The 15345-nt window shown below is 46.1% G+C and overlaps 1 protein-coding gene across 5 annotated transcripts in view; it reads right to left on the minus strand.

The window, feature by feature from the left end:
• Window positions 1–15345, minus strand: part of patj (PATJ crumbs cell polarity complex component) — a 61792-nt gene that overhangs the window by 8931 nt on the left and 37516 nt on the right. For all 5 annotated transcript variants that reach the window (XM_076141586.1, XM_076141589.1, XM_076141585.1 and 2 more), the window contains 6 exons: window positions 6407–6603; window positions 5669–5760; window positions 1754–1838; window positions 1102–1206; window positions 572–670; window positions 297–362 (listed from right to left, as the gene is read on the minus strand). In XM_076141586.1, the coding sequence (XP_075997701.1) occupies window positions 297–362; window positions 572–670; window positions 1102–1206; window positions 1754–1838; window positions 5669–5760; window positions 6407–6603 (644 nt within the window). The remainder of the gene's footprint in view (window positions 1–296; window positions 363–571; window positions 671–1101; window positions 1207–1753; window positions 1839–5668; window positions 5761–6406; window positions 6604–15345) is intronic.

The following is a 15345-nucleotide window of genomic DNA, read 5'->3' on the forward strand; positions in this document are numbered from 1 at the left end:
ACGCAGACACACAATGACACAACTTACAGAGGAACACACACAGAGTTCAGAAGAAACTTTCACAAAAATCATGAAATTTAGTGAAATTGTATCTAATGCAGGCACAGCATGCAACAACACTGCTGGATGGATTTGGGTGGTTGCCTTGGTTACTGACTGTCACCACCTTTAGTTCAGTTTGTACAACTATCTGACTCACACATGTAGAACTTTGTAGAAGAGTTCAGTCTTTGTGTCTGCAGGTCACAATAGATTTTTATTTGTATCCTGATCTAAATTTGGGGTTTTATTTATACCTGCTGCTCCGGCTGAGTCTTGGGAGCCTGCAGCACACTTTCTTGAAACTCCACACCTTTCAGCTTCTGCAGGAGGACAACACACACACACACACACACACACACACACACACACACACACACACACACACACACACACACACACACACACACACACACACACACACACACACACACACACACACACACACACACACACACTGGGTCAAGGAGAAGCGTCCAGTGGCCTTATTCACTCAGCGGTTTCTAGGCTACTTCGCCACACGTTTACTCACGGTCACAGCAGCGTTTGCTTCTCTCAGACTCTTGGTGGCGCTGTTGCTGCTCCTGCTCTTGTTCCTGTTGTTGTTCTCCGTTTCCTCGTTGGTCTCCTCCTGTTCGGTGAGTTTAAACATGACAGAGACCTTTTAGCATGAATAAGGCGTCTCCTCTTCAAACACTGTTCGCACGCTGCCATTGGCTGATCAAACTATGCTCACTTCCAGTGTCGCATAGGCAGATATCACCATGGATGAGGAAGGACTTATGTATTACACAATGTATACAGGCTGCCGAGTCAAACAGCTGCTACTGTGGATACAATAATACGTCAGACAAACTCAACCTAAAAACACCTTCCGACTCTCAGCACACAACTCTGATTGAAGTGTTTCATCGTCAGCATATTCCCATTTCTTTCCCATAACAGATCCATGGGTTCATTAGTGTGAAGCATGAGAAGTATGAGATGAAGAGTTGATCATTTGTATTCATATTTCATGTGTCCCAGTGATTAAGCCTCTGTGTGACCTCATGTGAAACTGACCGGCGTGGTGTTGTTGTCTAGTAAAGATGGATGGAGTGTCAGGCTGTCAGGGGGGTGGGGCCCATCTCTGGAGGCGGGGCCACCGAGCTGACATGTAGAAACAGACTGACGCGCACACACGCACACACACAGCAGTTAATGTCTTGTGGAAAGTAAACAGAAGTAACATTCTAAGCACAGAAATAACTCGGATAATATACAACAAGTACCAGCAACACACTGTGAGAACACAATCACACTGTAACTCAAATCATTTGCAATATGTATTTCTACAATCTCTACAATCTGAGAGGCTGTGGTGGGGGGGGGGGGGGTCCTGGGTGTTCTTGTATGTATTTGTGTCACTGCTCTGGATTTCAGATGTTAATGAGGCTGGATGAAGAGCAGGACAACAAGCATCAGGAGGGAAGGTGGGTCCACCTGTGTTTGTGTGTGTGTGTGTGTGTGAGAGTGGGGGGGGTCACTTTCAATGACCTTTAAACGCCTCAGAACCGCACAGATTCATGAAGTGATTACTGAGGAAGACTTAATCACACCACACAATCCAAGAATACACACCAGCCACAGGCACCACTGAACAGAAAAGGTTAAGTAATATGTGTGTGTTTGTGTGTGTGTGTGTGTGTGTGTGTGTGTGTGTGTGTCTCCTCACCTCAGGGCTGACGGGGCTGATGGCAAGGGGAGGAGGGGGAGGCGGGAAGGGCGGGACAGCCATCTGGTTTACAGCGTCTTCATTCCTACAAGGAGAGTGAGAGAGACACACAGACAGAGAGAGAGACACACAGACAGAGAGAGAGAGGGGGAGAGCGAGAGAGAGAGAGAGACACACAGACAGACAGACAGACAGACAGACAGAGAGAGAGAGCGGAAGAAAGACAGAGAGAGACAGAGAGAATAGAATTCATTATTCAAGTAAAAAGCAGCACTTTGCCTCACTCACTGACTCACACACACTCTGCAGTGCCATTACTTTCAGTGTCAGTCAGCCCAATCACACACTTTATATGTACATTATATTGTATTATATAAGTCATAAATACTAACCACTGAACTGTGGCTGACCCAAATCCAAGTAAGGATACTCAAATCTCTTCAGACATGTCACCATGGCAACATGTTAATCAGAGAGATTGACACTGTGCATTTCCTCTATGGGACCATCAGCCTCCTGCTGTGATTACACAACACCTCATATTGTACACTAAGGGTTAAAAGTGGGAGTGTGGAGAGCCTGGTTAAGTACTGACTGCATTACTGTGGTACTGTAATACTGTGACGGTGTAGTACCGTGGTACTGTGGTGCTGTGGGACTGTAGCACAGCAGTACACTGGTGCAGTCATACAGTGTGTGTGTGAGCAGAGCTGCTGCAGTGCTGCAGTGTAGCTCTGCAGCTGGTTTGATTTACAGCCAGTATGAACCTGCAGCTCACAGGGCCGCAGCCAAGCTTTATGGGCCCCCAGCTGAAATGAATGAGGGGAAATATGAAGTCAGTAGACTGTCATGTCATTAGGTCATGGGGTCATGGGGTCATTCATACCCCAGAGGCACCTGGAGAGTTTTTCAGAATTGTGTTTTGGTAAAAATGCTGCACCTGATATAACTTCTTACTTATTTCATCTGTTTTTTTCAGATTGTTAATTGGTTTATTTGTTCTGTTCCATTTTTAATGGGTTTATTTTTTATTCCATTTCTCTATTTTTTTTAAGTTTATTCATCTTAAACTATATTGCTTGCTATTTGTGATTTATTTGACTCCAGCATTTATCTGAATGACTTCCACATGTGTGTGTGTGGGGGGAAGTGTGTTGTGTGTGTCTTCAGCTTGTGTTGGCTCCATTGCAGGAATACCACACAAACTGTTCAAAGGTCTGATTTGAAATTGAGATGAAGATTCCTATCCTCCTCCTCCTCTTTCCTCCCTTACAAGCTGCTGACAGTAGAACCTCAGTGCTGTAATCTAAATGCAAACCAACAGTCAAACAGTTATGAGTGTATTCTGCCGTGCGGGGGGGGAACTGCTCAAAGAATATGGGAGATATTAGATTTATCACATCAGGATCTCAAAACGACGACGACAACGACAAAGAGCCCCCAGGTGCCAGAGCAAAGACCCACTACATCAACATGGGATCCCTGATGTGTGCAGAAGCATGAGGAGGACCTGCTGTGTGGACAACAAGGACACCTGACATGACAGCATAGGGTACCAATCCACCATGAGGGTCCTTAGAAAAGGCACCGCGGGATGTTTCCTGCTGATTTGTGTTTGATTTGAGGCATGCCACTAAATTGTCCATCTGTGGAGCCGGAGTGCAGCTGAGAATTTGTAGAAGCTTTGTTAGAACATCTCAAAAACACAGCTGCTAATGTGACACGTTCGCTGTTAAAAGAGTTCACCTCACGTTGAGGATTGTGGGTTGGTAACTTCTGCTGATTGGTGAAGTTTATGTTTCACAATCACTGAGACTTTAAGAGAACATGTCTCACTTAAGCTTAACAGCTTTGGTTTCCCAGTACTTCCTGTTCCTGCGTACATCACCTTCATCTCAATGTGCTATATCTCTCCATGTTCTAGACTCTGCCCCCTTGCCCTCTATAAGCACTTAATGTCATTGTCCAGGAAGTGATCCGTTCACAATTATCATTTGTTTTTCTCACCTTGGCCAAGGTGAAGCTGTGAGGAAAAAGGAATTATAGGAGAATCTGTTTCTTCCCGTCTCCTGTTATCATGAGCTCCTTCCTGCTACACACCTGTTTCTTCTTCTCCTTCTCCATGAAGCTTTGTGGAGGTGTTCCCGGTCTTACTGCTCTCTCTTTGGGCTGCTCGGTCAGTCTGCTGCTGTGGGCCTACGGAGCCCCTTGAGACGTTTATGTGATATTGATCTACACGGATACATTTGGTTTGAGTGCTGAGCAGCAGTGATGAAGCTCTGATGGTTCATGCTTGTTTAGTGCTAGCTCATAGATCAGCTGTCATCCGTGCAGGTAAACCGTGTCACAGCGGTGCGACCTGGCCGGCAGCGTGACGGTTAACCGAGTGTGTTTCCATAGCGATGTGCTCCCACCCCGCCGACATCCCATTGCTCATTGCCGCCTTGACCTTTATCCAGAGATAAATCATTCAGCAGTGGCTGGCGGACACGACTTTAACGAGGTTTTGTCACCTGGCTGAACAGCGAGAGCCGCAGCGTCCTCCTGATCTGACACCGGCCCAAATTCAATCAGAACATACACCGCGGAGGCATAACGGAGGAAAATTGTCTGGTGAACTCAGGGTGAGAGAATGATGGAGAATATCTGACATCATATGAGCTCACATCAGAGCCAAACGCAGAGAGCACTCGCAGCACAAATAGGAAGTGGAAAAGGTACAAGACACTTCAGCCTCCTCTCTTCTTACTCCAGCTCATCTGATGAGGCAGAGAAGAGGAGGAGGAGCAGTCCTGACACGCTGAAGGAGAGGGAAATATCTGAGCCTCCAGCAGTTTGTCCTTTAATGCTTAAGTCTCCATTCTCTCTCCCTCTCTCTCTTTTCCCCTCTCTCTCTCCCTCCTCCTGAGCTGTGTATTAGTATTTCCCTCAGCTCTGGGCCTGTCACGCTCTGACCGATGGTCCATTAACAGCGACTCAATGACGAACTGGACGCTCGTCCCTCCATCAGCTCATGATGTCAGCGCCCCGCCTCCTCATTAAGTCACATTGAGCCCTAAACGTCTCACGTGCGTCACATGAAAAACACCTCTTCCTGTCAGTTTTGCTGTAAAATCTTGCTGATACTTATTCTCTGACATTGGCCTCCTACACAGAGAAGAGCTTCCTACAGCTGGGACAGCGTTGCCGTGGCGGCAGGTGAGAGCTTTGTGCTGTGATTCTGCCCTCACATCACTCAGCAGGTTTTTATTTACACTTTGAAGTCTCTGCCCGGAAGCATTGCGTCTCAGGATCCCACGCGAGCTTCTGTGTCACATCTTCCATTTCCCAGGTAGAGAGGCATGAAGACGCAGAGTGATTCAGGAGAGAATGTGGAGAAGAAACACTGCCTGTTCCTCTCTCTCTTTTATTTATCCTATCATTCTTTGACTAAAACATCCTCAGCGTTGTTTTTTTACAGTGAAAAGATGGAGGGAAAACAGTGTTTACGTCTGTGAACAGACCCCAGAGCGCAGACGGAGCAGCATGACGCGCCACAATCAACTCTTGCCTTGTTCCCATTGTGACTCTTTCATTCAGTGATTCTCTGTAGATTCGATTAGACGGGGCCGTATCGATTTCTGTGCGTGAAGTGGGAGACTGCAGCAGCACAGAGGCGAAGAAGACGGGAGAGACGAGGACCATCACGAGAACCAGGACGTGACAAACACCCAAAGGAGCTATCTGAGGCTGATCGGTAATAAATCAATCTGCCAGCTGTTATTTGATAAAAGTCAACGATCAAACAATCTCCTTCATTCGTGTCAGCAGGACGTGAGTGTTTACATCACATCCTGTCATCTCTGGGGTAAAACTTCAGACTGACATTCTGCTGGCGTCTGCTGTAAATAGCTCCAGCATGCTGTGCACTCCTACCTGAGCAGGATGAGCTTCACCTTGGCGGTGGCGCTCTTGATGATGGCCGAGGCGTTCTGGTGGCTCCGCCCATACAGCATCTGGTTATTAATCTGAAGGACAGACAGAAATACACAGATGTGACCTCGGGTATCTTCATCAACTGACCTGAGAACACAAAGTCTGCTACTTAAGTACATTTAATGCTGTTAAATGTACACACACACACACACACACACACACACACACACACACACACACACACACACACACACACACACACACACACACACACACACACACACACACACACACACACACACACACACACACACACACACGAGGGGCCATTAAGTTGTGATTCACATTCTGGCTTGCCTCCATGTGAATGAACACATTAGAAACTTCCTGCACCTCCAAATGTTAAATCAGTATATCACTCACACACACACACTCTTCATTTGCTTCCCTCCAGCTGCTTAGTTTTATTCTCACCCTGCATATAAACTGAGTGATTTACATGTACGTACATTAATTAAACAATGTGTGTGTGTGTGTGTGTGTGTGTGTGTGTGTGTGTGTGTGTGTGTGTGTGTGTGTGTGTGTGTGTAATTGTCCAGGGTCGCTATCCTCAGCTGCAGGTTGACAACAACATAAATTTTTAATTTCCTGTGACACTGTTATAATGAGGAGGAAAGAGAGAGAGGGAGACAGAGAGAGAGGGAGACAGAGATAGAGAGAGGCTTGGTCTACTCTTACCTCCAGCAGTTCGTCTCCCACTTGGATGCGTCCATCGCGGGCAGCCGGCCCCCCGGGGTGAAGCCCCACCACGAAGATACTGAGGCGGGATCGATCCCTGTTCCCCGCCAGGCTGAGACCCAAACTCTGCCGCTCCTTCTCCAGCTCCACGCTCAACAGCTCCCCCTGCAGGTCTCCATAACGCTCACACCAACGCTCTGCATGGGCAGGAGAGGAGGCGAGGAGAGGAGAGGAGAGGGGAGGGGAAATAGGAGGGCAGAACGGAGATAATAAGAGAATTCAAAGATGGTGGTAAGGAGGTGAGAAGAAATAAATCAAAGGAATGGAAGCAAAGTATGGGTGAAGATGAAAAGAGTGGACCAGCAGAATATAAAAAAAGAGAGGAGGAGAGCCGAGGAGGGAGACGGAGGAAAAGAGGAGAAGGGATTAAAGAGTTTAGTTTCAGAGCTCTGCAAACGTGACAGAAATAACAAAGCTGAGATGATAAAACAACACAGAAGAAGAAGTGCAGGAACACAAACCAAATCATTTCATCCAACCAGGCATGAGGAGCACATTCACAGCTACTCTACTCCAAGTCTAGGACCTCGGACCTTCACTGAAGCCCAAAGCCAAAGTCCCGAGAAGCTGCTTCCTGTGAGGTGAGTTCTTTCATTGGATATAAATAGGATATGAAGGCCTCACCTTTCAGAGGAAGGACTACAGATGTCAAACTGACCACCGACAGAACCGAACGAAAAACTAGGTGAGAAAACAAAGAAGTGAGGACGTTTGTTGGTGAGGAACACTGAGACACGCAGCTCTTGCTCCTCAGGGACAAAGATCTCAGCGACTTCATCCCCTCTCTACATATAGCAGAAGGCAACACACTTCCTCCTGCGCTGCATCAGATTTGGCAGGATCACAGGAATTAAGGGCCATGACCTTTGCAATAATTTTTTGTCTATGAGCAACCATCCATTAAGCCACACACCTCACTGCATTCTAATTTAGAGTTTTCCCAAAATTGTTTTTCTACATCTCCTTCGACAATTTTAGCTCAAATGTCACAAATTGGAGGAAGGAGGATGATGATGGAGGAGGATGATGACAAATGTATTGGCATAGACGGAGCGAGAAACGAGAGGGGAACATTAGAGTGTGACTGATGATGAATGAATACAGTGTGAGGAAAGACAAAGACACACAAAGACACATACAGGCAGCTGCTGGTGTGTGTTCCAGATGTCTTTTGTCTCACACACTAACACACAAGGCTTCAAAGAGAAGGGTTTGAAACCGCCAAGCAAGAATCTAATACATGGGTCAACCGATGACGGGTCAGAGTGCCGATGGAGACGAGGTGAAGCAGGAAGGGTGAAAATGACTTCAGCCCGTAAAACGGCTCACATGATCATAGACCGATCAATATTTTTTCTGGAATTCTATCTAATTATTTTCCAGAGAACTTTGTTGTGCTGGAAGAAGACGGAGCTGCATTCCAATGTGGGTGGTGACTTCAGCTGGAGAGATAAAGGTAATGAAGTCATCCATCAATGACACACACACACGCACGCACGCACACGCACGCAGTTGAGGTGGACTTTTGACCAAATAGTACAAACAGCCAAGAGAACTGACAAGACGCAAAGTTTGATCTGCCGGTCAGAGGCGGTGTCTCATCTGAGTGTGTGTGTGTGAGAGAGAGACAGGGGGAGAGAGACAGAGAGACAGAGTGTGTGTGCTCATCTTAATGGCTTTTTAATATTTTTAGTCAGACAGATAGTGTGTGTGTGTGTGTGTGTGTGTGTGTGTGTGTGTGTGTGTGTGTGTTAGCTAATCTATAAGGGGGTGTGTTGAGATGAAAGCTGAGACAAGCCTGATAAAGTACAGAGGACACACACTGTCCTCTACACAGCTGACTCACCTGCTCCCAGCTGATTCCCTTACATCAGCACAGGAGCTTTGGTACATACGCTCCCATTCAAGCATCACTATGAATATGCATGAGCTCATTAGCATGTTCACTGGGACTGGCTGACACACAAAACCCAATGAATGAGCTGGTGTTGACTGAGCTGTCAGAAGAGCGCCACCATGAGGCCGTCAGGTTCACAACACACACACACATGTGGAAAACGACGTCAAGACGATGATAAACAACACATGTGTATTGCAGCAAACACACACACACCTCCTGCTGTGCACCTAACAAAGGTGCAGCTCCATTGTCGCACACTGATGAACACTGACATTTAAAAAATCCTGCAGCATGGTTAAAAAGCACACACACACACAAGCTCCAGTCTGTGCTGCTGCTTTATTCACAATGAGTCCATGCTGTCAAATTCAGCGGGTAGTATTTGTGTGTGTGTGTGTGTGTGTGTGTGTGTGTGTGTGTGTGTGTGTGTGTGTATGTGTGTGTCTGTGTGTTCCAGAATGTTCTCTGCCAAATGCTGCCTGGTCAAAGAGCAGCTGCTGTCTGGGTGAAGTGTTTTGGATGAACTGTATGAAGCATCATCTCCTTCTCTCTATAAATACAAACAGCGTGTGTGTGTGTGTCTGTTTTCTCTCCTCCCATGGGAGCTTAAGTGGAAATAAACAGCACAAATCCTGCTATTTTGTTCCCTTTTTTATAATGAAACAAATCAGAATGATCTGCATTGCCTTTCCTGAGTAGTAGATAATAGACACACAGGTGCATTGGCAGGTGTGTGTGACATGTTGTGGACAGGTCGGTCTGTGGCAAAGGAACATGTTAATAGATTCTGAGGAGGATCTTGATCCAAGTCATGGCATTTTTGAACATCTTGAGGCCATAGACAACCATTCGGACTGCCTGTCCTGTGGTAACTCCAGCTTTCCACTAGATGGTAGCAGAGCCTCCAAATTAAAACTCACTTAGAAGCATATGCAAGTGTTTACATTATAAGCAGCATTTAAGTTTTCAACATGGCATTTCCCTCTAAGTATTTATATACAGTGTATATATATATAGGTTTAATATATAGGATAGTACAGTATTTAAGAAAGCATGTATTAGTGTCCTAACTTTAGCTCAGATGTGTGGTTACAGAAAGTTTCGTTTTGTGTCCATGTGAACAAGCTGGGGAAGGTCTGCTGGTTTCTAGCAGCCTGGTCCAGAGGAGAGCAGACCTGCAACTCTGTTTACAGAGCTTTAGCTAAATACACAACACACTGACACAGTATTACACATTATATTATATGAATATATAGTATAGTAACATTCATACTAATGACTTGCTGACCAATTCAAAGACGAAGCCTGACATCAAGATACACAACTGTCAACCTGGGTGGAGTTGATCCCTCACCAACAGGAGCTAAAGTGGATCAGTCAATGTGGCAGCACAGCACAGCAGGGGGGCTTTAGCTCAGATAAATACTGATGCACGAGCTGTAGTAGCACTTTGATCATTGCAGCTCTGCAGACAGTGGGTCAATAAACCTCCACACAGACACTCGCACAACTTTCAGTTTGAGCAAAAACAACCGCCCGTCTTGTTCTCCATTAGAGCCGACAAAACAACAGCAATAAACATCTCTTTGGTGTCAAGCGGCATTCTGGGAAATAAAGGAAGTGTCCAGATCGCACAGAATTTTCACAGACTTCTAATCACCTGGATGACTGAAAACACAATATTTCAAAAGGTGGACGGAAACTGCAGCTGAAGTAAATAAAGAATTCACAGACACAAACATGTCTCTCCAAGTCGCCATAACAACCAAAACCTGCATCTGTCTACATTTGACTTTGATAATCTGACTCTTTGATCTTGAAAATGTCCGATATTAACTTGATCTATCTCTCTGAATAAGCGTAAGAGCTCTGAATCTAAATCAATAATCAATACTGTGATCTGTTCTGGATGGAGCTCTGTAGCTGCTGAAGATCCATTCAAACTGTTTGTCCTTGACTGAATCAGCTCCATCTCAGCTAGATGACGGTAGTAGTGTCACGTTTCATGTTTAAGATATCTTGATGCGTACACAATGCTCACAAGCATGTGCACACCCAGTCTGTGTGTACATGCATATGAGGACACATTCAAGACTGCTAGTCCGTCCCATAAGTCACCTTGAAATCTTGCTCCAGTTTTTGTAATTCCCCAATTCTGTGTTTTCCTCAGATGTTTCCGTAAAAAAGATATAGCAGTTTTTTTGGCTAGATTCTGTGATTGCATCTACATGTCCCACATCATGGAAACCAGAGGGCCCTAAGCCTGTGTAAGGTCGTGCAGCGCTGCACCGTTTGTTTAATCACATCAATGACAGGATGATAGACCTCCATCTCACCCAACGTGTGGCAGGAAACTAAATGTGTCCCAGTGTTTACTGAAGCCAGTGAACAGTCCAGTGCGGATACAGCCCCCGTCGACTCTTTTTCCACTTTTGTGTGTCTGTCTGCATCAACACATATGCAGATATTGGCCACTTTGCTCCTCACAGAACCTCCAGGCTGTGTGGGAAAGAATCATTTGGCCATTTGGGAACTCACAGATGAAGGGTGGACGGAAGAATACGGGAAAACTGATGAAACGGACAGAAAGACGGAGACAAAGAACAGAAGGGAGGAGGAAACGAAAAGACCCTGGGGGGAAAGAAAGAGAGTTTTCTCCTTCATCAGTGGGAGTGTAGCAGTGCTGCAGCAGCTACTGGAGGTCACTGCAATGCAACAGCAGCTCTCTCTCTCTCCCTCTCTCTCTCACACACACACACACACACCATACTGACTATGCAGAGCATCCAGAGCACCCACAGTACCCAGTACCATGATCACTTTCACTACCAGAACCACTCCTATTGCCGGTAACTGAGTCACTGATCGTACAAGTACCCAAGAACCAGGATCACTTGCAGGGTTACTAACAGTATGAGGATCAATTCAGGTACAATAGGTCAGGAAACCAATAATTCCTCAGATAGTGTTCTTGTACTGGAGTACTGATGTAACTAAGGCACAGAACGGGTGTGTGTAGAGGAGCAGATCGACGCCTGGCTCCTCCTCCCATCCGCCTGAACTTCATTTCACCTTAAAGAGAGGAGAACGCTGTGCCTCATTTCACCCTGTAATTTCTGGTTCTAAAGCACTGTGATGCACCGTTTATTTCAAATCTATTTTCTCCTTGAATGAGTTCACTTTAAACCTTGTTTGACCCACAAGTGAAAACCTCATTTCACCTTGGAGAGGAATCTCACCTCCTCCTCATGTCAGGAGGGAGAACCTCATTTTACCTGGACGAGAAGGAGAAACGCTGGAGGGAAGACACACCAGATACAAAACAGAGGTCTGATCACACTCTATAGAAAAGCAGCCTGAGCTCCACACAGGGTCACTTGAGTGGGAATGGACCCCTATTCCAGAAGGGAATGAGGCCCAAGATCCTCAAACGTGGTGACGACATCTAAATCAGTCAATTCCAAAACAAATGCAGCAGTAATCCTGCTGTGGTATCTGGAGGGATTCTTGAAGCCCCTCAGAGACATTTCAATCCTGCTCCAATCCTCCTGACGCTGTCTTGAGATCTGTGGAACCTCTATTTGAATGTCAGGAACATCCTAGAATCACCCCAAAGGACTCATGGGACAACTCAAGATGCCTCAAACATGCGTCTCATGGATCCCTCAGATCTGCATGGAGACTTATGGACCATCCATTAGAAACATGAGGATGCCTGAATCCCAAAGAACCTCCTCTAGAGCCAACAGGGGGAAATGACGGGCCAGAACGTCTCATCACAGACCTTTAGACAGCCGAGCTGCCAGCAGATGGGAGCATTTGTGCATTGCAGAATGATAGCGAATACGTTTCGACATCTCCATTCCACAAAAATGATGCATGTTTCAGTGCAACGCCTGCAATCACATTCATCTGTGAATGAATGAAAACAAACACTTCAGTTTGTTATCATATCAGAGAGAAAGAGAGGGAGAGAGAGACCGAGAGTCTGAATGAGTGATGCAGTGTCATCAGGGGAGCCCACCAACTCAATCTTCTCTCTCTCACACACACACACACACACACACACTGCAGCATGACTCTGATCTGTGGAAGCCTCATCCCACCTGTTCCCACACAAACCTGGATGTGTGTGTGTGTGTGTGTGTGTGTGTGTGTGTGTGTGTGTGTGTGTGTGTGTGTGTGTGTGTGTGTGTGTGTGTGTGTGTGTGTGTGTGTGTGTGTGTTCTCCAGACTGCATGAAGAATCAATTAGAGGCAGACAGAAATGCAGACAGGTTAAAGGTGACCTCTACATGGAGACACTGAGACATGAGACACACACATACAAAGTAAAGTCAGCTTTCTCATAACTCGTCTTTTCCTGCTGTGATCGACACTGAGGAAAACTAGACAAACACAAACACACACACACACACACACAGTAGGAAAGCATACTAACCCGGCGGCAACATCGTCCATACTTCAGTCTTCACACATGCCTGAGATAAATCCTCTGTACTTCTGTGTGTGCCTGTGTGTGTGAGTAGAGGGGGAGAGAGAGAGAGAGAGAGAGAGAGAGAGAGAGAGAGAAAGAGGGGTGTGTGTGTGTGTGTGTCTGAATGTATGTGTGTCCTCCGAGTGTTCGCAGTGCACGAATGCTCCAATATCCAGACGAGAGAAGAAAAAAAAAGGTAGAGCAGCGGAGAGAGAGAGCAAGACAGCAAGAGAGAGAGAGACAGCGAGAGAGACGGATGGAGCGAGAATGTGTATGTGTTTGCCGGGTGGCTGCTGTGCTGCTGTGGCAAAAACTGTGTGCTGCTCCGATATATCCAACCTCTCTCTCTCTCCTGTCCTGTTCACCTCTCTATCTCTCTCCCCTCGTGTTCACCTCTCTTTCTTTAGCCTCTTTTTCCCTTCTCTCTCAACCCCCCATTTCTCCCTCGCTCTTTCCCTCCTCTCTCTCGTTCATCCTATTCCCCTCGCTATGTGGAACACACACACACACACACACACACACACACACACACACACACACACACACACACACACACACCTCCCCATAGTGTTCATTTATCTTGAGTATTGGATTGCAGAGTTGTGTGCATGAAGTCATGATGTCATCACTACAAGCCGTCTTCCTGTATGAGGAGAATGTGAAGCAGCTTTACATCCTCCTGCTCTCCAGACACTTTAAAGAGAAAACACCGGAAAAAGCATTTATGCATGCAGCTCATCTCACCCAGTTGGCTTCTTAGTGATAAAGTAGTAAAGGAAAGACGTCCCCTGAAAAAGGTTTCTGCTCATGCTTTTGGGTTTATCTCAAATTCTGTCCATTTACCGTTCCTATTGGCAAGCTCCTTAATAAAATAATTTTAATAACTCAACCCATCACTACCTCACAAGAGTCAAGGCGCCATCTGACGGGGCTAGAGATGAAGCGACAGAGCTAGAGATGGATCCAACCAGCCCGATGTGATGACAACAGATACCACTATGGATGCCCCGCCCACCTTAAATGTGATTGGTTGCCGCTTTGCAAATTATGACCTGAAAACGCTGCGCAGGGATTCATCAGAGACGAAGGCTGAAGGCTCTGCAACTCAACCCTTGTCCTCATGAAAGACCCCGCCTCCCAGCTTAAGAACCGATGATTTAAAAATATGCATTTTCAACACACATGAGCTGTAAAACGCATTAACAATGAGATGACTGTGTGTGTGTGTGTGTGTGTGTGTCAATGTTGCAGCAATCACAGGGGGGGTAGCAGAGCAGAGGGAACAGAGATGGAGAGTTATTCGCATCACCACACACACACACACACACACACACACACACACACACACTGAGCATTAATTCAGTGCAGTGTGTTGTGTTCCAACAGTCGACAGGGAGTTGATGCAAGCAGCCAACTGTTCTGTTATGATAGCTTATTGATCCAACAGACACACACACACACAGCCCACCCACCCACAATCCAGTGTGTGAGTGCACAGTCTCATGCAGATTAGACGGTTTACACATACACACCTACACAATGGTAAATGAGGCCACACAGGTATCTTTACACACACACACACACACGTAGTGCACAGATGCGAATGCACAGACGCCCACACACATACAGAGCCCCACCCAACCACCCTCTGCCTCCATATGACTCACTAAACAAAGAAAACATAAACCATTAGTGTCAGAGCCAACAGCCTCAATTAGGACCACACACACACACACACACACACACACACACACACACACACACACACACACACACACACACACACACACACACACACACACACACACACACACACACACACACACACACACACACACACACACACACACACACACAGCTGTACTATCCTTAGTCTCTGCTACCATCTAGTGGTATGCTGGTGTTAACACAGTCTGAATGGTTATCTATGGGGAAAAAACTGACTTAAGAAATGTTACATGTTTAATAACTTCAACTATGATCTATATCAGGAGTGTCAAACTCATTTCAGTTCGGAGCCACATTCAGCCCAATTTAGATTCAAGTGGGCCGGATTAGTAAAATCATAGCATGAAGTTTATGGACAATTTACGCTTAAAAGCTCTCGCGGGCCACATAAAATGACTTGGCGGGCCGGATTTGGCCCGCTGGCCTTGAGCTTGACACCTTTGATCTATATCAACCTTAAAACTTGAAATATTCCTAACTGAAATGGTCCTCAGCCCCAATCCAACGCACCACAAAATCTCATAGAAATGCCTATTTCACACACACGTACACACAAAAACACACACATTTTGATCAACACATGATTTACACTAAAATGAATGTCAACAGTCTTGTAGAGGAATTGACTATGTTTTATGTTCCTCTCCAGCTGTGCGGGGGGTGCTCACATCAAAGTTACAAAGGTCCTGCAGGTGGTGGAAATGAAGTCTGAGCCCTTTCACACATGAGCTGCTGCAGCGAGCAGGAAGAAGAGCTGAGATCTAAAACTTCAATC

The sequence above is a fragment of the Genypterus blacodes genome, unplaced genomic scaffold (assembly GCF_046128005.1).
Source record: "Genypterus blacodes isolate CSIRO-AG114 ecotype Tasmania unplaced genomic scaffold, CSIRO-AGI_Gbla_v1 ptg000019l_1, whole genome shotgun sequence".
NCBI classification, from domain to species: Eukaryota; Metazoa; Chordata; class Actinopteri; order Ophidiiformes; family Ophidiidae; genus Genypterus; species Genypterus blacodes.